General features: G+C 47.4%; 1 protein-coding gene across 5 annotated transcripts in view; it reads left to right on the top strand.

Annotated features, from left to right (window-relative positions):
• The window catches only part of stxbp5l (syntaxin binding protein 5L), an 879,402-nt gene that overhangs the window by 558,059 nt on the left and 295,507 nt on the right, over positions 1-25,836 (top strand). For all 5 annotated transcript variants that reach the window (XM_072513712.1, XM_072513711.1, XM_072513708.1 and 2 more), the window contains exon 16: positions 4,909-5,084. In XM_072513712.1, coding sequence (XP_072369813.1) covers positions 4,909-5,084 — 176 coding nt within the window. The remainder of the gene's footprint in view (positions 1-4,908; positions 5,085-25,836) is intronic.

Genomic DNA, 25,836 nt, shown 5'->3' with positions numbered 1-25,836 from the left:
CGAGCCACGCATTCATCCTATCTATCCTGACATTCCTACTCTGACTAGCCCGTGACACTGGTAGCAATCCTGAGATTACTACCTTTGAGGTCCTACTTTTTAGTTTAACTCCTAACTCCCTGAATTCAGCTTGTAGGACCTTTCCCGTTTTTTACCTTTATCGTTGGTGCCTATGTGCACCACGACAGCTAGCTGTTCACTCCCCCCCCCCCCCCCCCCCCCCAATAATGTCCTGCAGCCGCTCCGAGACATCCTTTACCCTTGCACCAGGGAGGCAACATACCATCCTGGGGTCTCGATTGCATCCGCAGAATCGCCTGTCTATTTCCCTTATGATTGAGTCCCCTATCACTACAGCCCTGCCATTCTTTTTCCTGCCCAGCTGCGCAGCAGAGCCAGTCACGGCGCCATGAACCTGGCTGCTGCTGCCTTCCCCTGGTGAGCCATCTCCCTCAACAGTATCCAAAGCGGTATATCTGTTTTGCAGGGAGAGACTAAGGCTAAGTGCTGATATCGGGACTAAATCAGTGGACTTCTCCGACAGCAAAATTGGTGCCAGTCCCGGAGCAATTCAACAACCGTTAATTAGCTAGCATCAGCGCAATGTGGAACACGAGAGGCTGACAAGCTGCAGCTGCATATTAGCACTGCACTCCCTACGCACGCACTCATCCTATCAAACACTATGGCAGCAGGGAAAGCGGCACCCCGGTTTGCAGACATGGAGCAGAGGAACTTGCTGGACGCCGTGGAGGAGAGGCGAACCACCCTGTACCCCGGGGTGGGAAGGAGGTTGCCACCCGCTGCTGTATACAGGGTCTGGGGAGTATGGAGTTGATGGGGTTGGCACGGGTGCAGCACAGAGTATAGCGTTAAGGGCTAGGGCACAAACCTGTACATATATGTTCACCATTTCACAATAAACACCTGTTCACAACGTTTCAACCTACCTCGATGCTCTATCAGAAGGGTGTGAGGGATGGCCTGGGCTGGGCTAGCTGCACAGGGGCTGCTCGGGGGGCGGGGGAAGATGGGCGAACATTGGGGTGTGCTTGGGCCAGGGACTCCAGTTCAGCCAGTGCTTACCGCTCCGGTGCCCCATCCCCATCCCGAACCCATCCGCCACCTCAAGGATTCGATGGGACCGTGTGATGGAATGGGCAGCTCGCATGCAGGGATCACCAAGGTGGAGGTTGAAAGTGCTAGCTGGACAGAAATCAGACATTGTCAAACGATGTGGGGCACCTGAGCTCATCACAGAGCAGGTTGTCATCATTCTCCATCCCCATGGACCAGACCTGCTGTTACTGCCAACTCAGGACCTAAACCCTGTAGTGAGGCAGGCATGAATCAAGGAAGGGGCTGTTGGGGGCGGTGGGAGGGGGGGCGGGAGGAGAGGTGCCGCAGGCAGGGTGTTCATGGGAGGGGGTAGTCAGCCGGTGGGGATGTGCCCGTGCTGCTGGCCAGGCCGTCTAGTCGGTGAACCTGGAGGAGATTAGAGCGTCCCATGCCGCCGGCCCCGCCGCACACGTTGTGCAACCTTCTGTGCCTGACCGAACCCCATGTCCTGCCTATCCTCATCCTCTCCCGCATCCTCCTCGTCGGACAAGGCCTGGATTTCATTCTCCTTCAGCACGTCGCCCCTCTGCTGCGTGATGTTGTGGAGGATGCAGTAGGCCACCACAATGTGGGAGACTCTCCTGGCGCTATACTGGAGGGCCCCTCCAGAGCTGACCAGGCACCTAAACCGCATCTTCTGGATGCTGAAGCACTGTTCGATCACGTCCCTGCTCATGGCATGGACTTCGTTGTAGCGGGTCGCTACGTCGGTCTGTGGCCTCCGGATAGGCCTCATTAACCACGACCGCACTGGATAATCCCTGACGCCTAGAAGCCAACTCCTCCACTGGGTGTGCGCCTCGAAGATGCCAGGAACCGTCGAGTGTGCCAGGATGAAAGCATCGTGCATACAGCCCGGGTATTAGACATAGACGTGCATGATTGTGCATGTCATGGTCACACACTAGCTGCACATTCATTGAGTGGAACACCTTTCGTTTGTGAAGACCGGCCTGTCATGAGGCAGTGCTCATAGGGCAACATGCATCCCCTCGAACACCCCCTGGACTTGGGGTATCTTGGCGATGACGGCGAATCCCACTGCCCGGGCATCCTGGTGGGCACGGTCCACATTGAAGTTGATATGTTGTGTCAAGCGGGCAAATAGGGCCATCGTGACGGCGGGGATGTACCTGTGCATCGAGGTTTGCGAGATCCCAGACAGGTCCCCACTATGTGCCTGGTGAATCCCGTGGCGTAAAGGTTCAGGGCGACCGTCACCTTCATGGTGACTGAGAGACCATGTCCTTCCCCCATGCCCCTGGGGTACTAAGTGCACCATGACCTGGCAGATATGTCGCACTGTCCCCCTACTCAGCCGAAGTCTTTGACGGCATGTCCAGTCCTGAAGGTCCTTAAATGACAGGCGATGCTTGGATGTGGTGCCTCCTTCCCACCTCCTCCTTGTCCTATTGGACAGCTCGCTCTTCATCCTCACCGGCTGCCTCCTGTTCCTCTGGGACAGCCTTTCCCACTGCAGGGTTCTACTCGAGCAACTCCAGCTCGTACATCTCAGTGCATCCCCCAGAGCTGCAGCAGCTAGGATGAAGTTCACCATTCCTGGTTAGATTCAGATAGCCATTGTCTGCAGGGGATGAAAAGCAGACATGTTAGCATGGTGTCTACCCCCATGACCAACCAGGTCCATCGGGCTCCACAGTGGCCCCGGTCTGCACTGCATATCCTGCCCGCGCATGTCAACCCCCCCCCCCCTTCCCGGGCCATTCTCCCTTGCACTTTGCCCTCGGCACCAAGAGGCTTCTGGTCCCCGGCACATGTCCCTCCTGCCAGGGCGACCATTGGCTGACGCTATCTATTTCGGAAGTACACGCTTCAGCTTCCGTCTGTCACCTCCTGGAGGGGCTACAGTGGGCATTACCCATGGGTGGGCCACGTGATGCCCCCCTGGTAGTTGGTGGGGTGGAGGGTGGGGGCTCTGGTGCAGGGCATGGTGGAGTGGAGACACCCAAACGGCTGGTGTCACTCTGCCCAACCACGGGACATTAAGGGTGGTCAATGGGGTGCACAACAAGATGGCTGCCTTGCAGGGCATGGCAGTGGCGGTGCGTGCCTGGACACCTCGGCTCCGGGAAGTTACCCTGACCCTACAGCACATCACCTTGTCACCCCCCGCTGCACGCCCCTCCCCACCGCTCCAAAATCATGCATCATCAGCCACAGCACCTGTTTCCCTATTTTTAAAACCACAAGTGAAACTCGCCGCCGGTAATACCTCCCGGCAGAGGCGGAGTATCATCGCGGAGGCCCCGGGGAATACCAGGTCAGGCCCGCTCATGATATGCCAACGGCATTTACTGTGCGTGCGGAGTAGAACACATTAACGCCACTGTCGAGACACCGGAATATGGCATTCCGCCTAGCGCGCGATTCTCCCCCCAATCGCTTCTCCCGATTCCAGCATCGGCTAACTGAGAATCCCGCCCCTTATCTTTTCTTCGCCCCTCTCCCATATTCCTGCCTTTGTTATTGCTTAAAATCTGTCACACTGCTTACTTTCTCCAGTTCTGATGAAAGATTATCAATCAGAAACATTCCGTTTCTCCTCCTCATATGCTGCCTGACTTGAGAGTATTTGCAGCACTTTTTGTTTTCATTACATGAGCGCCCTTGCTGTGATTAGTGCATTGTCTATACAGGCCACATTTGCCATTATTGTTGATGCTACCTGGCAACAACTATGGGCATTGAACAGTCTGAGTGGGCTAAGAGATAGGTGCTGACGTGTCATCTGCTGTTAGAACACCTATAGTTATCATGCATTTAAACATGACATACAGTAGTGTATGTAAAATAACTGCTATATTTTGAGTCGCAATATAAAATATATTGGCTCAGAAATTCACAAATGCCCTTTTTTGGGTGTGTGGGACACAAAGTGAAGTAAAATTCGAGTTTCACCAGATAATGGTCCTCAGACCTCATTATAATGGGCCCAGTGTGGCACAACTGCCTCCCTCAAAGACTGGAAAAAGATCATATGCTAGGGGCTGGATTCTCCGCCCTGCCACATTTCTATTTCACCCCGCCGGCGGGATGCTCCATTACGCCAGCTGGTCCATGGGGTTTCCCATTGTGGGGCAGCCCCACGCCGTCGGGAAACCTCCGGGCTGCCGGCAAAATGGAGCATCCCGCCGGTGGAGAATCCAGCCCTAGATTTTTCCAGTTCTGGCCAAGCAACTCTGGAGAAATGGCTGGTGAATCATAGGATTTACAGTGCAGAAGGAGGCCATTCGGGCCATCGAGTCTGCATTGGCTCTCGGAAAGAGCACCCCACCCAAGCCCACACCTCCACCCTATCCCCATAACCCAGTAACCCCACCCAACACTAAGGGCAATTTTGGACACTAAGGGCAATTTATCATGGCCAATCCACCTAACCTGCACATCTTTGGACTGTGGGAGGAAACCGGAGCACCCGGAGGAAACCCACGCACACACGGGGAGAACGAGCAGATTCCGCACAGACCCAAGCCGGGAATCGAACCCGGGACCCTGGAGCTGTGAAGCAATTGTGCCAACCACAATGCTACTGTGAAGGCTGCAATCACCTTCCCAAACTGAGGAAAAATCAGAAGGTCATTTGTTTCTGGGTCACTCATGCTGTGGGATCTAAGTGAAGGCCTGAGAGCAGACTTCCGTTCTATAAACTGTATGATGGTGATAATTACTGAGAGGAAAAACTGCAGGTTAAATATACTTGTAAAAAGTTTGTAATCCTTTAGGAAAGAAATTGTGCTCAATATTTTCTTGAAATCTTTGTGTTTCTAGACTCTGGAAATGCGATTACAGTACGAGGTTGAAGATATTGTTACTCCTGAACCGGACTCTATACCACCAATCACTGATACTTCTTCACAACTTTCCTTATCAAAGAATCCAGCATTATCTGGTAGTGCAAATGCATTAACACCAGAAGGAGTAAAGGACAACATCCCATGTCTCAAGTAAGAGTGTGGGATAAATTACCGCACTGGTGTGTCCCATAATTTATGTTCTCTTTCAATGAAGAGAAATGGAGATATAGAATGATCTACCTTGTATCAATAGCATTTCATAATCACGTAGCAGCGAGGTTGGGGTGATGGGATGTTGGGGATGTAGGAAAGTTGGAGCAGGGGGTGGGTGTTTGTGGATGGGGAAAAGTTGGGGGGTAGGGAAAGGTTATGGGGTGCTTGGGTGTGTGGGGGAAGAGAGGTCGCAGGAGGGTGAGGGGATGTTTGGTGGGGGTGGTTGGAAATGGGATTGAGGGTGGGGGCAGTGTTTTTGAGGTTTAAAAGTAAATACTGTATACTTTCAAAATTCTCTTTTGAATTTAAACCAGCAAATAAATAGGCACATAAATAGGCGACTAATGGTGAAATTCTCCCATTTTGAGACTTGAGTGCCGTGGTAGGTGGCTCAGTGACCATGAGGGCGCGGGATCCCGAGCCAGATTCTGCATTTGGAACCTCATTAATCATACACAGGCAAGTTCCTTTCCAACTCATCTGGCGCACCGCATTTGATTCACCCATTCGCCCGCCCTCAGCTGATGGGTTCAAAGATCCCGGTGCCTTATTTAAACACCAGTCCAGCGCACTCATATCATTCTTTCCAGCCCACTTGTCTTCCCCAGATCATGCTGTAGCCATCTGGGATGGCCACTTACAACAAGATACATGGACGTTCGCAAAGTCTAATGGGAAATATGGACAATGTAAGATTCAGGCAGGCTCAGAGCCTGAATGTATATTTGTGAGCAAAGAATCCAGACAGCATCGAAACCCCCAACCGATTAGCATTTAGATGGCCCATCTCCGTAAGACAAAGGACTGATACTTGAGTAACCGATACAATCCCAGACATTTCGGCGCCACTCCCTGTACTCAGGAAGCGTAAACAACAGGATCAATGACCGCTTAGGACACGCCCAGCCATCAAGGTACCCGCCCCTTTATTGGCTCAGATCGAAGATAGTGATCGAGAACTGCCCAATTAGTGGGGTCCAAACCGAAGGACCGCCCAAACGAGCACGAAACTCCCCAAGGATAAAGAGAAACACTGCCATATGTTCAATCTCCTTTGGACCTAGCGCTCCGGCAACGTCCACCTCAGAGTGCAGCACCACCAGAAGCAAGTTCAACGCCCGCTACCAGATGGATGAGCCCAGCTGAGCAGCAGTTACTTCTCCAGACCCAGTAGATCCAGGTTCGAAAAAAGGCCACTGTTCCTCTGACCTAAGCCAGGTGACTGAAGTTAAGTGCAGGTTGTCATAGTTGTTAGGTGTAATTTAGCAAGTAGTGTTTATGTTGCATGACTAATCTTGTGTGTCAATAAAGTCCCATTGATCTTGAACTAACTAACTGGTGTTTGGCTCTTTGATCGATGTCCGGTTGAACCTTGTGGTGGTATCATTTGATACCTGGCGACTCTGAGCAATATAATATCGATATCTAAAGAAAGAAGGGCAACCTTATTGATTGCCATATTTATAGCAGGCAAAAAAGTCAACAATGCAAAATGTCCGGAACCCAGAGGGAAAACGCAAGCAGCCTCAAGAAGAAGTTAACACTAGCTTTCAGTGTTAGGGCTTTTGACACCCTTATTTGTGGCATGCGGACCCGCCAGCACATCCTCCATCCTAGGGACAGCTCAAAGAAATTCGCCAACCTCATCTCTCTGGCCTGCGGGGCCGTTACCAAGGAGGGTCAGCATGGCTGTCACCTGTGAAGCGCCATTTAGTGCAGGAAGCAGATGAATGATCTCATGCATTTTGCTGGGTAAGTCCTCTCTCAGTTCCTTTAACTATCAAACCCTCATTATGGCATCATGTACTCAAACATATTCTCTTCACACTCCTCACACACTCAGTTGTAGGAGACACATATCAACACTTACTATGTCAACGACTTTCACAACATCACCATCCCATCTGACTTGTTGCTCAAACTCCAATCTCTGTCCCTTCTGGGAGGCCTCACCAGAGACAGGGGACATGCATTTCATCCAACCTTGGTTCCATCCCCTCTGATCATATCTCTTTCTTTTGTTTCCATTCAGACCTAACATGCACACAAGTGTGAACGAGCCCAGACAGGGAGGGATGACAGAGATCATCGGCCTCAGCGATTTCGAGGAGGCTGCTGCAGATCTTGCCAGCAAGGACCGGGATCACTACTGTGACCTCCCAGAACAATCAAGTACAGATTTTGGCCTCATCACTTCACCCAATCGTGCAGTCCCCACAGCTGGAGGCAATGACAGCTCATGACTTCGGCACTTGGAGGGCTGCTGGAGACCTGCCATTTGTTCAATCCCAGTCTGGTGATGGGCCTCTGGAAGCGACTGTCATCTCACCGCAGGAGATGCAAAGGGAAGCAGCGTAACATTGGGCAGAGTTTCAACAGCCACTCATCAGAGTAGAACGCACAAATGGAGGAGTCCCTCTGCATTCTGTCTGATGTCATGTCTCTGACAATCGAGGACCTTGAGGCCACCATGGAGACCTTGGTCCTGCTGGATTTACATGCACTCCATGGCCACACACTGGTTTGTTACCATCAGGATGTAGGCCACATGAGACCAGGTACCTTGAACTCCCTCCAGGTGCCTCATCTCCCGAAGGAATCATGCCTGGGCCCTCTGGCACTCACAGGAAGGATGACCATCAGCCAGACACCCTAGAGGCCTCCACTCAGGACACTCCAAGGGCGTACAGCCGCTCAGAATCCCCTCTGTCTATGCCCGCACCAAGTCCAGAAGCGCAAACCACCAAGAGTGCTTCTGCCCCTGAGCAGGACAACCTTATGAGACCGTGCCCCTCCAGAGCTTGGATCTCCAAAGGACATCTGCCAAGATTTAGATTAGAATATTACAGCGCAGTACAGGCCCTTCGGCCCTCGATGTTGCGCCGACCTGTGAAACCAATCTAAAGCCCATCTACACTATTCCATTATCATCCATATGTTTATCCAATGACCATTTAAATGCCCTTAATGTTGGCGAGTCCACTACTGTTGCAGGCAGGGCATTCCACGCCTTTACTACTCTCTGAGTAAAGAACCTACCTCTGACATCTGTCCTATATCTATCTCCCCTCAATTTAAAGCTATGTCCCCTCGTGCTAGCCATCACCATCCGAGGAAAAAGGCTTTCACTGTCCACCCTATCTAATCCTCTGATCATCTTGTATGCCTCTATTATGTCACCTCTTAACCTTCTTCTCTGTAACGAAAACAGCCTCAAGTCCCTCAGCCTTTCCTCATAAGATCTTCCCTCCATACCAGGCAACATCCTGGTAAATCTCCTCTGCACCCTTTCCAATGCTTCCACATCCTTCATATAATGCGGCGACCAGAACTGCACGCAATACTCCAAATGCAGCCGCACCAAAGTTTTGTACAGCTGCAACATGACCTCATGGCTCCGAAACTCAATCCCTCTACCAATAAAAGCTAACACACCGTACGCCTTCTTAACAACCCTATCAACCTGGGTGGCAACTTTCAGGGATCTATGTACATGGACACCGAGATCTCTCTGCTCATCCACACTACCAAGAATCTTACCATTAGCCCAGTACTCTGTATTCCTGTTACTCCTTCCAAAATGAATCACCCCACACTTTTCTACATTAACCTCCATTTGCCACTTCTCAGCCCAGCTCTGCAGCTTATCTATGTTCTTCTGTAACCTGCAACATCCTTCCGCACTGTCCACAACTCCACCGACTTTAGTGTCATCCGCAAATTTACTCACCCATCCTTCTACGCCCTCCTCCAGGTCATTTATAAAAATAACAAGCAGCAGTGGCCCCAAAACAGATCCTTGTGGTACACCACTAGTAACTGAACTCCAGGCTGAACATTTCCCATCAACCACACCCTCTGTCTTCTTACTGCTAGCCAATTTCTGATCCAAGCTGCTAAATCACCCTCAATCCCATGCCTCCGTATTTTCTGCAATAGCCTACCGTGGGGAACTTTATCAAAGGCTTTACTGAAATCCATATACACCACATCAACTGCTTTACCCTCCTCCACCTGTTTGGTCACCTTCTCAAAGAACTCAATAAGGTTTGTGAGGCACGACCTACCCTTCACAAAACCGTGTTGACTATCCCTAATCAAATTATTCCTTTCTAGATGATTATAAATCCTATCCCTTATAATCCTTTCCAAGACTTTTCCCACAACAGAAGTAAGGCTCACTGGTCTATAGTTACCGGGGTTGTCTCTACTCCCCTTCTTGAACAAGGGGACAACATTTGCTATCCTCCTTCTGGCACTATTCCTGTAGACAATGACGACATAAAGATCAAAGCCAAAGGCTCTGCAATCTCCTCCCTAGCTTCTCAGAGAATCCTAGGATAAATCCCATCCGGCCCAGGGGACTTATCTATTTTCACACTTTCCAGAATTGCTAACACCTCCTTATGAACCTCAATCCCGTCTAGTCTAGTAGCCTGTATCTCAGTATTCTCCTCGACAACATTGTCTTTTTCCTGTGTGAATACTGACGAAAAATATTCATTTAGCACCTCTTCTAACTCCTCGGACTCCACGCACAACTTCCCACTACTGCCCTTGACTGGCCCTACTCTTACCCTAGTCATTCTTTTATTCCTGTCATACCTATAGAAAGCTTTAGGGTTTTTCTTCATCCTACCTGCATGGACTTCTCATGTCCACTCCTGGCTCTTCTTGGCTCTCTCTTTAGGTCCTTCCTGGCTAACTTGTAACTCTCAGGCGCCCTAACTGAACCTTCACGTTTCATCTTTACATAAGCCTCCTTCTTCCTCTTGGCAAGTGATTCAACTACTTTAGTAAACCACGGTTCCCTCGCTCGACCACTTCTTCCCTGCCTGACAGGTACATACTTATCACGGACACGCAGTGGCTGTTCCTTGAACAAGCTCCACATTTCAATTGTGCCCATCCCCTGCAGTTTCCTTCCCCATCCTATGCATCCTAAGTCTTGCCTAATCGCATCATAATTGCCTTTCCCCCAGCTATAACTCTTGCCCTGCGGTATATACCTATCCCTTTCCATCACGAAAGTAAACGTAACCGAATTGTGGTCACTATCACCAAGTGCTCACCTACCTCCAAATCTAACACCTTGCCTGGTTCATTACCCAGTACCAAATCCAATCATCACAGCATCAGGACGTAACGGTCAGCTGACTGCCTGTGTCCCTGTTGTAGATGTCGGGGTTGCACCAAGGCGTAGTAATAGGTTTGGAAAGTTTAAAAAGTTTTGATATCACCTCAGGATCATGGATGCACTATCACTATGAATAACGTGCACTTTTTGAAAAATATTCCATGGCTATGTGAATGTAATGGTTAGATGAAAACATTTTGATTGGGATCTTTGCAGCCCTCTTATTCTGAGGTTCAATCTTTCTCACACTCAAGAATGTCCCTATTTAAGATTAACTTTCATGTGATGTCAACCTCAGCACCACTTGGTACCCGACCCTTATGTGTTGTCAGGGAGATGTGTGTAATTCCTTATGCGGAGTATATGATGGGTGAGTTCTCAATGTTACAATCCCAATTGATGTTCTAACTGGACGGAAAGATTCCAGCATGGAACCCTGGCTCAAAAGACCGTAACTTTCTTTTTGATAAAACACGGAGGAACAGAGTCACAGGATCGCTAATTAGTTTTAACAACAAGAAAAAACATTTATTAAACATGGAAAGATTGGATTATAATACAATACACCTTTACTCCCCCCTTAGTTTAACCAATACACACAGATTTAAAGATTAACATGGATTACAAAGTGCATCTTAAGATACAATAGTCTCATTAACACAAAAGGTTCCTTTTCAGCACACAGAGTGACTGAGGTAAAATACACGGACTCTGCTCTGAACTCAAGTTAGTGTCTGTGGATTTCTCCTCAGAATCCCCCAGATAATGATCGCATGAGAGTTTCCAAGCTTCACTGCCAAAAAAATGCTTTAAAATCTTCTCTCATAATAATATTTTTCTTTAGTGGTTTGCATTCTGAAATCCAGATCAGGTTTTCCAAATGACACTTTTAAACAAATCTTCCACTGCACTTTTAACAGCAAATCCAGTCCAGGATTTTACACCATCCAATTTTAGGTTTCCTTTGTCTTAACTGTTTTTACACAAACTCTGAGATCCAGCCACCAATTTCCATAGTTATTTCAACTCCCATTCCATAGGCTGTAGTAAAATCTCACAAACCTGAAAATCAATTCGGATATCTTTCTGACATCTCTGCCTTCCTCTCAGCTCTGCCTGTCTTTTTACTCACAGTTCTTCATTCTAGTACCTTTAACCTCAGACTTCTTCAAAACTTCTCTTCATTTCCTCAGTTTCCTCAACTAGCTGCTCTTTAGATCTCTGCCCTTGTTTTCTTAACTATTCCTCCATTGTATGGCTTTTCTTCTAGCAAAGCTGAGAGATGTTTCCTCTCTAGCCTTCCCAGCCAACTGCTTCTAGTAGAGCTGTGAGTGCTGCCTTCTCTTTCATTAACTATCTTCAACTTCAATTAAATTAGCTGAGCGAAAACTTTCTCCACCTTAGAATGCCCCAGTTACTAATCAACCGTGACTGGTTTATTCATTTTTCACACCATAGCCCTCTGTAAGTACAATAGAAACACTGTTGGAACTTAACCAACCTCTTTACATACAATCACCTTTGTCCAGCCTGAATCTAACTATAGGTTTTACCTTTTCAGGCACAGATACATTAAATAGGGTGACACGGTAGCACAGTGGGTAGCACTGTTGTTTCACAGCTCCAGGGTCCCAGGTTCGAGTCCCGGCTTGGGTCACTGTCTGTGCGGAGTCTGCACGTTCGCCCCATGTCTGCGTGGCTTTCCTCCGGGTGCTCCGGTTTCCTCCCACAAGTCCCGAACGATGTCCGCCCTCTGTACTGGAACAGGCGACTAGAGGCTTTTCACAGTAACTTCATTGCAGTATTAATGTAAGCCTACTTGTGGCAATAAAGATTATTGTTATTATAAATTAAACACACTTGAAACTATACCTTATTTCTAATGTCTTCCAATTTAATTCTAATTCCTTTAGAACAATCTTAGTCTTCCTAACATCAATCATTATTCCTCAAGTGAGAGTGGCGGCTAATGAGGGCTCATCAGGTATGCGCATCTGCGTTTCCTAACTGATCGGGTCTAAACGAAGACATACGCTTTAGGATGAGTGCCCTACCTACACTGGTCTGCACTTTCTTTGTGGCAGTGTTTGCATCCTTACATGGCGTGGAAAACACCCAGCCTCAGCTCTCATCACTTTTTTTCCTTGCTGGACTTTTAAGTTGGCAGAGTGCGCACATTACCAGGACACCGGTGACCACAGATAAGATCTGACCCTAGTGAAATGTGAGCACTTAAGGCCCAAGTGTGAATGCAGGACCCAGCCCTTCAGCGATGGTTTGGCTATTTGTTCAGAAGTCACAAAATGGCTTGGAGGGCTATTGGATTGTCTCCTGACAACCGGTTTTACTCCTCTTGGAACCTATCAGTTCTGTGGGTATCTGGGGAACACCTGCACATCTCCCTTCCTCCAGCTCACTCTCTGGCAGGGCCCCACTTCTCTGCATAGTCAGTTTGAGAAGAGCACTGTAAACTGCAATCATGTAACAAACCCTCTCCGGCAGATATCAGAGTCAATGAGAAATTAGGAACCACTGTTTCACTGGGTTTCCCTTATCCACCAGCAACCATCCCCGCAGAATTTCTGGCCCGCCAAAGATCCCAGGTACCTGGAAGTGACTGGGAATGTAGGAGTCATGGCAACTCCCAGGGAACTGTACACAAACATGCAGTATGTGCTTTTGATGATCACACATCAACTGCACATTTGTGGAATACAGTGCCGAAGATGTGCACGCAGATGCCTGTCACCTCCTGCCTTGAATGAGGATTCATATAAAAACTGCCTGGACCACTGAATCCATTCTCATTTCTGCCTCCTCTCTGAAAAGAAATATTGAAGACCAGAATTAAAGGGTGCTGAGAACAAAGGTGTGAACGACAGACCTATGGGAGAAGTTGGGCAGCTAGGTTTTGGAACCTTCGATTGCATTGTTTCTCATGCTACCTTACCCCTGGGACTCTAGGACACACATGGAGATTTTCAGCTTTCCATTCCATTGATATGACATCTGGAGCCCTGTATGGAGTGAGAACTTGTGATTTACATCATTGAACCAATGTGGCTCTGAACTCCACTCATTGACTTGGCATAACCATGAGCATTAGTGTTCTCATGGTGTATGAATGGAATCCATTTAGCCACTGATGAATAACCTTAATTGTTAATCCGTAATTCCCCTTCACTGATGGGACAGCACTTTTGATGCATCTGTGCGGCCTTCAGTTTAGCCTTCACTCTCCAGGTTTTCCATTCTGTAGCTTTTCCAATTTTGACATGAGGCTATTTAGTTTAGCCTATCCTCTTAAAAGCACAATTTTAAAAATTTAGAGTACCCAATTCATTTTTTTTTCAATTAAGGCGCAATCCACCTACCCTGCACATGTTTGGGTTGTGGGGGCGAAACCCATGCAACAGGGGGAGAATGTGCAAACTCCACACGGACAGTGACCCAGAGCCGGGATCAAACAGGGGACCTCGGCGCCGTGAGACAGCAGTGCTATCCACTATGCCACCGTGCTGCCCATAAAAGCACAAATTTCAAAATCTGGCATGCTCTTGCTTCCAGGGAAATGGGAACGCATCCTTTGTAATTGACCTGGATCCTGTCCCCTGGGGCAGCATCAACAAGTTAGTATCCATTCCAAGAAAGAGCCCCAGAGTCCACATTAAGTGATCCTCTCATACTTCTGACTTCTGTGGCGTCCATTCAGCCCATGGACTACTTATCATCTGTGACTCCTTTCCATTTTGCAGTAGGACTATCTTCACTCTAGAATGGGAGCCTTGATTTAATTCCTGTTTAAAAAAGAGGACTTTGGAAACAGTAACCTTCACAAACCACTGCAGTTGTGACCTCTTCAGTGTCTGTGCGAACCTTCCCGACTGCGCCACACTAATAGATCCACATCTATAATCTGCATTCTGCGTTCATTCCCTTCCAGTAATACATGCGCGAGCCATTTGATCCCTTGTTTGTCTGCTTTTCATGCAACCATGCCGGGTCCAACTTCATCCTCTTGATCTTCCCTGCCTTCCAATGTTCAATTTCTTCATCCACTTCCTTGCCCCTCTGCCTGCCTCGTGAGCCCTTGTCCTTCCTCAAGCCTCTCCTTGCACAGCCCTCCTCACACTTTGCCCCCCCCCCCCTCATGTTTGCCCATCCCCCAAACCCACCTTGCATAGCCCCCCACCCCGCCCCCCCATCCTCACCTAGCACGCCAGTTGAACTTTGGACTTTTGTTGCAGTGGCTGCACAGCGCTGTCCAAAGATACATAGGTGTGTGGGGAGAAGGAGACCCCTGTATTCACCAACCTCAGACTCAGTACTGAACCGAGACACTGACAGAGGAGGGCCTACGGGCCCAGCATGACTTAATTGCATCTAGAATGGCACATAGAAATGATTTCTTTCGGGATTGTGCTGACACACTTTCTTTGCTGTTGGAGTTTCTTATTCATTAGTTACATTTTCCACTTAATTTCCCTGTTTCTCTCACACCTCAAATAACAGTTAGATTGGTTTTTAAAGGGCAGCATGGTGGCGCAGTGTGTTAGCCCTGCTGCCTCACAGCGCCGAGGTCCCAGGTTCAATCCCGGCTCTGGGTCACTGTCCGTGTGGAGTTTGCACATTCTCCCCGTGTTTGCGTGGGTTTCGCCCCCACAACCCAAAGATGTGCAGGCTAGGTGGATTGGCCACGCTAATTTGCCCCTTAATTGGAAAAAATTAATTGGGTATTCTAAATTTTAAAAAAAGATTGGTTTTTAAAATGGTATTTGCACGTTTTTATTGCAAATGTAATGCAACATCATATGGAATATCTGGATAGGCTGTAATTTGACAGTGTACAACATAATTGTACGGCAGTGGGTTGATGCAAAGAAAGAAGAATGGTATGGTTTTATTAGCTGCAAAGTTGAATTGTTTTGTAAATGGAGTGATTTCTTTGCAGCCACTTTCCTAAGATAATTTCCTGCTCTGTGTCTAACTTTCTTTCAAGACCTAAATTCGAGCCTCCAAATTCACCTTTGCTGCAGTCACTTGCCTGCTGTGCACAGGTGTAATGGAAGAAACACAAAACCTACATTTATATATGATCTTTAAAATTGCTTTACAGCCAAAAAGCAACCCCTGGCTCACTCCTACATTCACACATTCCTCTCCCCCACCACCTGCTCTGCTGTTTTATCTTTTCTGTTATTGTCCACAAAACATAAAACAAAGGTGATGAATTTGAATCAACAAAGTTTGCTTGGGCAAATAGAGGATTTGCATTGTAGGCAATGTTGTCAAATGACGGAGCAGGCTGGAGAGGGACCGAATGGCCAACTCCTATATTCTGGATGGATGAGACAAGGTGGGCTAGATGGCCTTTGTCATACATCCTGCAATCAGAGGGTAGAATCATGGCTGGACCTCTGTTTATTTTGTTGCTAATTGTCATGGGAGTGTCCATTTAAGAAATGTTTTTGTCTTATCACATGGCTTCAGTGATGTCATTGTGTGGGTGGAGCTGGGCTGTGGCATTGGGTTTTACTTTCGCTTTGAGTTTGGACTGGTTTTGAACTGCACACGTTGAAATAAGTCTGTCTCTATCTTCATTTTAAAAGCTGTTTCCAGACTGCTTGATAGCTTAAAAGAGATAATTGCTTTCTGGAAGGAATTCAAGCCTGCTGTTTGAAAAGGGGAACAGTGTATCAATACCAAGTCTTATACCAGTAAGAATGCTGTGTGCTGGGCCACACCTTTGAAAAAGGGTCTCTGGTTTTTGGATTTTGTTCTTGAATTGGAACAGTTAAGGGGGAATTCATTAAGGGTTATACACAGATTACTGTAACTGTGTGGGGTCTTTATGTTTGTAGTTGATAAAAATTCTTAGTGTGTGTGTTTATACAAAATGTTAACTAAGTTCTTAGAAAAAGGCTTGTTTTTTTATTAAAAGCTCCTAAGAACTCTGTTGAATAACGTCTGAAAGGCAGGCTTTTGTGCTCATCGAAACCAAAATCAATAAACGGTTATTGGTCAGGTGAACCCCATAATACACCTTGGTGTTTTCTAAACCCTAGCCCATAACATTAATGAAAGTTTATGTCAACAGTGTCAGGTGGATGTACCTTTAAGAAATGGATGTTTAGCAAATAGCTGCAGTGATGTCAGTGTGTGTGTGGAGCTGTTCTCTGCTCTGCTTTTTACTTTTGTTTTGTGCTGAAAGCTGGTTTTGGCTCTGTGGTTAGTTTCGTTTTCAGAGTTGGAGAGCTGCATGTGAACCAAACAGATGCGTGTGTTGATCTTTCTGCAATCTAAAGAATGTCTCCAAATCACTGGATGATTTCAAAGTAATACCCGTTTCTGCAGAGTATTCAAACCTGTTGTCTTTATTTAAAAAGGGTTTAACTTATGGATGTTGTTGGGAAGTTACTAAGAATTACCTATAGAATATTGTATTTGGGAAAGTATCAGTGTTGGTAGTTGACAAACTGTTTACTGTGTGTTTATAAAATGCTAACTGGTTTCATAGAATAAACATTGTTTTTGTTTAAAAATACTTTTAGTTCTCTGTTGCATCACACCTTTAAAGTGGACCCTTGTGCTCCCCATAACCAAAATCTATTAAAAGTTGTGGATCAGGTGAGCTCCATGGTATACTTTGGTGTTCTATAAACCCTGGTCCATAATAACAGGCTTTGTGAGGCGAAATTGCCAGGACAGGAGTGCATAATAAGAACATAAGAACGAGGAGCAGGAGTAGGCCACCTGGCCCCTCGAGCTTGCTCCGCCATTCAATGAGATCATGGCTGATCTTTTGTGGACTCAGCTCCACTTTCCGGCCCGAACACCATAACCCTTAATCCCTTTATTCTTCAAAAAACGATCTATCTTTATCTTAAAAACATTTAATGAAGAAGCCTCGACTTCTTCACTGGGCAAGGAATTCCATAGATTCACAACCCTTTGGGTGAAGAAGTTCCTCCTAAATTCAGTCCTAACACTACTTCCCCTTATTTTGAGGCTATGCCCCCTAGTTCTGCTTTCACCCGCCAGTGGAAACAACCTGCCCGCATCTATCCTATCTATTCCCTTCATAATTTTATATGTTTCCATAAGATCCCCCCTCATCCTTCTAAATTCCAACGAGTACAGTCCCAGTCTACTCAACCTCTCCTCGTATTCCAACCCCTTCAACTCTGGGATTAACATAGTGAATCTCCTCTGCACACCCTCCAGCACCAGTACGTCCTTTCTCAGGTAAGGAGACCAAAACTGAACACAATACTCCAGGTGTGGCCTCACTAACACCTTATACAATTGCAGCATAACCTCCCTAATCTTAAACTCCATCCCTCTAGCAATGAAGGACAAAATTCCATTTGCCTTCTTAATCACCTGTTGCACCTGCAAACCAACTTTTTGCGACTGATGCACTAGCACACCCAGGTCCCTCTGCACAGCAGCATGTTTTCATATTTTATCATTTAAATAATAATCCCTTTTGTTGTTATTCCTACCAAAATAGATAACCTCACATTTGTCAACATTGTATTCCAGCTGCCAGACCCTAGCCCATTCACTTAACCTATCCAAATGCCTCTGCAGACTTCCAGTATCCTCTGCACTTTTTGCTTTACCACTCATCTTAGTGTCATCTGCAAACTTGGACACACTGCCCTTGTTCCCCAACTCCAAATCATCTATGTAAATTGTGAACAATTGTGGGCCCAACACTGATCCCTAAGGGACACCACTAGCTACTGATTGCCAACCAGAGAAACACCCATTAAACCCCACGCTTTGCTTTCTATTAATTAACCAATCCTCTATCCATGCTACTACTTTACCCTTAATGCCATGCATCTTTATCTTATGCAGCAACCTTTTGTGTGGCACCTTGTCAAAGGCTCTCTGGAAATCCAGAGAGAACACATCCATTGGCTCCCCGTTATCTAACGCACTGGTAATGTCCTCAGAAAATTCCACTACATTAGTTTGGCACGACCTGCCCTTTATGAACCCATGCTGCGTCTGCCCAATGGGACAATTTCCATCCAGATGCCTCGCTATTTCTTCCATGATGATAGATTCCAGCATCTTCCCTACTACAGAAGTTAAGCTCACTGGCCTATAATTATCCGCTTTCTGCCTACCTCCATTTTTAAACAGTGGTGTCATGTTTGTTAATTTCCAATCCGCCGGGACCACCCCAGAGTCTAGTGAATTTTGGTAAATTATCACTAGTGCATTTTCAATTTCCCTAGCCATTTCTTTTAGCACTCCGGTTGCATTTCATCAAGACCAGGAGACTTGTCTACCTTTAGCCCCAATAGCTTGCCCATCACTACCGCCTTAGTGATAACAATCTTCTCAAGGTCCTCACCTGTCATAGCCTCATTTCTATCAGTCACTGGCATGTTATTTGTGTCTTCCACTGTGAAGACCGACCCAAAAGACCTGTTCAGTTCCTCAGCCATTTCCTTATCTCCTGGGCAGCACCAATTGTACCTGTAATGAAGCCAGATGCCACAGTTCGCTTGTGTGGCGACTATAAACTTACAGTGAATACGGCTTCCCGACTCGACCGATATCCAATGCCTCGCATAGAGGATCTCTACGCGAAGCTTGCAGGTGGACTCTCGTTCACAAAATTAGATATGAGTCATGCCTACCTGCGGTTGTAGCTGGACCCTGCCTCCCGACCATATGTAACAATTAATACACACCGGGGCCTGTATGAATATACATGGTTGCCCTTTGGAGTATCCTCTGCCCGCGCAATTTTTCAACGTGTTATGGAGGGCATTTTGAGAGGTTTACCACGTGTTGCTGTCTACTTAGATGACGTTTTGATTACAGGGACGTCGGAGCAGGAACATTTGGAAAATCTGGAGGCTGTCCTTAGACGCCTTTCGGAGGCTGGAGTCCGTTTACGTCGCACAAAGTGCGTATTTCAAGCAAAGGAAGTAGTCTACCTAGGTTATCGGGTGGACCGCGAAGGTTTGCACCCCGTCGCAGAGAAGGTGCATGCAATTTAACAGGCCCCCGCCCCGACTGACACTTCGCATCTTCGTTCTTTTCTTGGTCTCGTAAACTATTACGGGAAGTTCCTCCCCAATCTGGCAACTACGCCGGCCCCTTTGCACCTTCTGCTAAAGAAAAATCACACCTGGGTTTGGGGTCAGCCGCAAGAAACCGCTTTCAGGCGGGTAAAGAAACAATTGTCGTCGTATGGGTTACTAACCCACTATGATCCTGGAAAGCCTTTGCTCGTCACATGTGATGCATCCCCGTATGGTATTGGGGCCGTCCTGTCCCACAAGATCGAGAAAGGGGCCGAGCGACCGATAGCTTTAGCCTCCCGCACATTGACTGCAGCGGAGAAAAAGTACGCGCGGATCGAGAAGGAGGGCCTGGCAGTGGTTTTTGCAGTGAAACGCTTCCACCAGTACGTGTATGGCCGTCATTTCACTATCGTGACTGATCATAAGCCTCTGCTGGGGCTTTTCAGAGAGGATAAGCCAATACTGCCCATTGCTTCCGCACGGATCCAGCGCTGGGCTTTGTTGCTTGCTGCATACGAGTATTCTCTGGAGCACAAACCAGGTACGCAGATAGCAAATGCCGACGCACTGAGCCGATTGCCTTTATCGACCGGCCCCATGTTAACCCCCACGACCGGTGAGGTGGTTGCAACCCTAAATTTTATGGACACCTTGCCTGTCACGGCATCACAGATCCGTGAGTGGACTCAGACGGAGCCAGTCCTGTCAAAGGTTCGGCACATAGTCCTGTATGGTGGGCAGCATAGACAGCTCCCAGACGATTTGCGGGCATTTTCTTCCAAGCTGTCAGAATTCAGCGTGGAAGACGGCATCCTCTTGTGGGGGACGCGTGTGATTGTCCCGGAAAAAGGCCAGGAGCTGATACTAACAGACTTGCACAATGGGCATCCAGGTGTGACCAAAATGAAAATGTTGGCACGGAGTTATGTCTGGTGGCCAGGCCTCGACACCGACATTGAGAATGTGGCCCAAAACTGCTCCATTTGCCAGGAGCATCAGAAGCTTCCGCCGGCCGCGCCCCTACATCACCGGGAATGGCCAGGGCGGCCTTGGGCACGCTTGCATGCAGATTTTGCAGGCCCTTTTCAAGGACCCATGTTCCTTCTATTAATTGACGCCCAGTCTAAATGGCTAGAGGTGCATATGATGCAGGGGACAACATCCTGCGCAACAATTGAAAAGATGCGTTTGTCGTTTAGTACGCATGGCCTCCCCGAGGTGCTGGTCACGGATAGCGGCACTCCATTCACGAGTGAGGAGTTTGCAAGATTCACGAAGATGAACGGCATACGCCATATCCGCACTGCCCCTTACCACCCGGCTTCAAATGGGTTGGCAGAGATTCAAACATTCAGAGATGCAGACATTCAAAAGAGGCCTAAAGAAGCAGTCTTCCGGATCAATGGACACGAGACTGGCTCGCTTTTTGTTTACGTATAGGACCACCCCCCATGCGGTGACTGGGGTAGCTCCCGCAGAACTCCTAATGGGCCGGAGACTTCGCACCCGCCTTAGTATGGTTTTCCCGGACATTGGCGCAAAAGTACGCCGCACACCAGAACGGCAGGGACAGGGATTTTCTCGGCATCGGCCGATTCGGCAGTTTGCGCCCGGTGACCCAGTGTTCGTTTGGAATTTTGCTGGTGGTGCCCAGTGGGTTCCTGGTGTAATCCTTCGCCAAACGGGCCCTATATCTTTCCAGGTGCAAGCCCAGGGTCGTCTCCAGCGCAAACATGTAGACCACGTTCGGTCCAGAAGACTATCCCCTCAAAAGATTCCCCGCCCCCGGGGCTCATTTCTACAGCCGCAGAGACCAGAGACAAGGGAAGGTAGTCCTCACAATCTTCCACTGGTGCCTCACTCGAAGCCTGCGCAGGTCGTTACAGAACTGAATGGAGATCGAGACGCTGACATGACGGAGGCAGCAGATTCTGACTCCGAGATGGAGACACAGGATGCATTAGAGGGGGAATCCTCGGGCCCACGGGCCGTGGATGTACAACCGTTGCGCCGTTCATCACGGAAGCACCGGTCTCCGTCTCGTTACACACCGCCTGATCCAGTGCCGCGTGCAAATGGTGTCCGGCCTGCGGCAAAACGAGTCCGACGCCCTCCTTCGCCAGGGTCTTCGGTGGATTCCTTGGACTTTGGTGGGGAGGGATGTTATAACCTGCCTACTTACCATTGGCTGGAGACTAATGGCAATCCCACAATCCTGTGGGAGTATGAGCTTCCCCAATGAGGTGGGTGGAGACATCATTAGTAAACTCCTAGTATAAATAAAGCTGGCCAGTTTAGGAACCGGCAGGAAGGATTGTGCAGCAAGGGATGTTCCTGCTGCTGTTATATATATGTTATTGTAAATAAATGTTATTACTTTGTATCCTTAAAACTCATGCTGGATTCTTCGTGGCCCTCACAAAAGATATCCACAGTCGATTTTCCCTCTTTTTACTGTCCTTTTTGTTGGTATAAACCTTTGCTGAGCACTGTGAAAAATCGCTTGGAAGGTTCTCCACTGTTCCTCAACTGTTTCACCATAAAGTCTTTGCTCCCAGTCTACCTTAGCTAGTTCTCTCATCCCACTGTAATCTCCTTTGTTTAAGGACAAAGCACTAGTGTTTGATTTTACCTTCTCACCCTCCACCTGTATTTTAAATTCCACCATATTGTGATCGCTCCTTCCGAGAGGATCCCTAACTATGAGATCATTAATCAATCCTGTCTCATTACACAGGACCAGATCTAGGACCGCTTGTTCCTGCATAGGTTCCATTACATACTGTTCTAGGAAACTATCGCAGATACATTCTATAAACTCCTCCTCAAGGCTGCCTTGACCGACCTGGTTAAACCAATCGACATGTAGATTAAAATCCCCCATGATAACTGCTGCACCATTTCTACATGCATCAGTTATTTCTTTGTTCATTGCCTGCCCCACCATAATGTTACTATTTGGTGGCCTACAGACTACTCCTATCAGTGACTTTTTCGCCTTACAATTCCTGATTTCCACCCAAATGGATTCAACCTTATCCTCCATAGCACCGATGTCATCCCTTACTATTGCCCGGATGTCATCCTTAAATAACAGAGCTACACCACCTCCCTTACCATCCACTCGGATATTTAACTCCCAGTCGTGACCATCATTTAACCATGTTTCAGTAATGGCCACTAAATCATAGTCATTCACGATGATTTGCGCCATCAACCCATTTACCTTATTCCGAATACTATGAGCATTCAGGTAAAGTACACTTATGCTGGCTTTTATAGCTCTGTTTTGAATCTTAACACCTCGATCAGTAACCTCTCCTAAGTTATTTCCTCTTAACTTTTCCTACTTTTCCTTGTCGTTGAACCCATATCTTCATGTAACAACCTGCCGCGTCGCTTACCATTTATGTTTTTACTTCCCGTTTTATTCCTTTTAGTATTACTGGGCCTATTCACTGAGCTCCCCTCAGTCACTGTACCTACTGAACTATGCCTTCTCTGCCTTACACTTTCCCCCTTACTGCCTTTTGTTTCTGTCCCTGGTTTACTACCTTCCGACTTCCTGCATCGATTCCCATCCTCCTGCTACATTAGTTCAAACCCTCCCCAACAGCTCTAGCAAACACTAGGACATCGGTTCCAGTCCTGCCCAGGTGCAGACCGTCCGGTTTGTACTGGTCCCACCTCCCTCAGAACCGGTTCCAATGCCCCAGGAATTTGAATCCCTCCCTCTTGCACCATTTCTCGAGCCACGCATTCATCCTATCTATCCTGACATTCCTACTCTGACTAGCCCGTGACACTGGTAGCAATCCTGAGATTACTACCTTTGAGGTCCTACTTTTTAGTTTAACTCCTAACTACCTGAATTCAGCTTGTAGGACCTCGTCCCGTTTTCTACCTATATCGTTGGTGCCTATGTGCACCACGACAGCTGGCTGTTCACTCTCACCCCCCCCCCCCCCCCAGAATGTCCTGCAGCCGCTCCAAGACATCCTTGACCCTTGCACCAGGGAGGCAACATGCCATCCTGGAGTCTCGATTGCGTCCGCAGAACCGCCTGTCTATTCCCCTTATGATTGAGTCCCCTATCACTATAGCCCTGCCATTCTTCTTCCTGCCCTGCTGCGCAGCAGAGCCAGCCACGGTGCCATGAAGCTGGCAGCTGCTGCCTTCCCCTGGTGAGCCATCTCCCTCAACAGTATCCAAAGCGGCATATCTGTTTTGCATGGAGTTGACCACAGGGGACACCTGCACTGCCTTCCTACTCTTGCTCTGTCTTTTGGTCACCCATTTTCTATCTCCCTCAGTAACTTTCACCTGTCATGTGACCAACTCGCTAAACGTGCTATCCACGACGTCCTCAGCATCGCGGATGCTCCAAAGTGAGTCCATCCGCAGCTCCAGAGCCGTCAAGCAGTCTAACAGGAGCTGCAACTGGACACAATTCTTGCATGTGAAGGAGCCAGGGACAGTGGACGTGTCCCTGAGCTCCCACATCGCACACGAGGAGCATGACACGGGTCTGGGTTCTCCTGGACTCATGGACTCATAGTGAATCAATAATCTGTTTTACATGGCACATGATTCTCAAGAGTCTTTTGTATTATTGCAATCTTGTCATTTTATCTGCTTATTATGATCCCGCTCTATCTTTGTGCTCTATATGAGTTTTTTTGGAATGAAATACCATGGTAAAGTTGTGTTGCATTGTAGATAGTGAAAATAGATTGTAGTGAGAAGCAGAAATCAGCAAAACCTTCAGAGATGCTGATTAAGAAAAAACATACAATTGTGAATCATTCAGTTTTTGTCCTCTGGCCTCTTAAAAGTTGGGGTTGCACAGAGACACCTGAAGGCTCCAACCCTTCTCACCGACAGTGCAGACCTATGTTGTTCAATCGTTCCACTTTGTTGCTCAGGAGTCATTTGTTCCTTCTACCCTATGAGATTTCTGATAAAATAGAATCCAATTATACCCGTTCTATGAAATAATTATATTAAATAATATCATGCAGTCAGGCAGAAGAAAATCTTCTACGACTACAAAATGGAAAAGAGCTTCTGCAGTTTATCTGGGATAAAAGTATTGAATCTTTCTTCAAATATACGTTTACTGTCACCATGTCCGTGTAGTGCAATGTGCTGAACATGTTAATGAGAGCTGAGGCAATCCCCAAAATCAGTGTTATCATTTGCACTGCAGTACAAATAGCCAATGGGGTATTTTCCTGTCAAATTAACAATGTTTCACAATGTCGTTTAAGTAAAATTTACACACTCTGGTTTGTTTAGTCGTGGCAAAATCATCTAAAGGATGCACACAAACTAACCCAGCATTATATCATCACTGCTATTAACATTAATGATCCATGCTGCATTTATATCAGACAGTATTTGTAATCAGATTACAACAATGGGAGTTTACGCTTAACCAGGACTTTTCTGTGATTGGTGAATTGATTGATGAATCTTGAATGGGGAAAAAATATCATGAATGATTAAAGGGGACGGTTGAGTTTGGAAGGGATTAAGGAGCCCAGAAATAAGAAACACACCAGGACCATGATTTCTCTCCCTGGCCCTGGTATTGACACAGGATGTGATTTCAGAGGTTGTGCATCTTTCTATACTATTTGGATAACTGATTATCCTGTATGGTTTTCAAAATGCACATCTTCCTTATGCCCACAAAATTATTTCCTTTAATTTGTCAAGGCTGAATATTATAAACTGCATGTAATTTGCAGCTTTTTCCATTTGCAGTATTACCTTCCCATGTGGTATTGAAGTAGTCCTTCAGAATTCAAAGCTGTTAAATATATGTTAATATCCTGAGCCTCTAAATCAGTCAAATGCAAGCAGGAAGCTGCATTTCTACAAAGAAAGTGTCCCATGACATGATGCTATGATTACCAGCATTGCGGAGACTGAGTTACATGCTGAGAAGCTAAACACATGCATGTCATTTCCACCTTGTGTGGATGACAGCTTGCAGTTATTATTAATTTGGGTTCATAGAATTTCATAGAATTTACAGTGCAGAAGGAGGCCATTCGGCCCATCGAGTCGGCAGCGGCTCTTGGAAAGAGCACCCTACCCAAGGTCCACACCGCCACCCTATCCCCATAACCCAGTAACCCCACCCAATACTAAGGGCAATTTTGGACACTAAGGGCAATTTAGCATGGCCAATCCACCTAACCTGCACATCTTTGGACTGTGGGAGGAAACCGGAGCACCCGGAGGAAACCCACGCACACACGGGGAGAACGTGCAGACTCCGCACAGACAGTGACCCAAGCCGGGAATCGAACCTGGGACCCTGGAGCTGTGAAGCAATTGTGCTATCCACAATGCTACCGTACTGCCCAATGCAATCTTTATGAACATATTCAGTGCAACAGATTTTACTATCCCCATGACTGGGAGATTTAAGGGCAATTTAGCATGGCCAATCCACCTAACCTGCACATCTTTGGACTGTGGGAGGAAA

This window comes from Scyliorhinus torazame, chromosome 8 (genome assembly GCF_047496885.1).
Source record: "Scyliorhinus torazame isolate Kashiwa2021f chromosome 8, sScyTor2.1, whole genome shotgun sequence".
Classification (NCBI taxonomy): Eukaryota; Metazoa; Chordata; class Chondrichthyes; order Carcharhiniformes; family Scyliorhinidae; genus Scyliorhinus; species Scyliorhinus torazame.
This window is presented reverse-complemented; position numbering and strand designations above follow the sequence as displayed.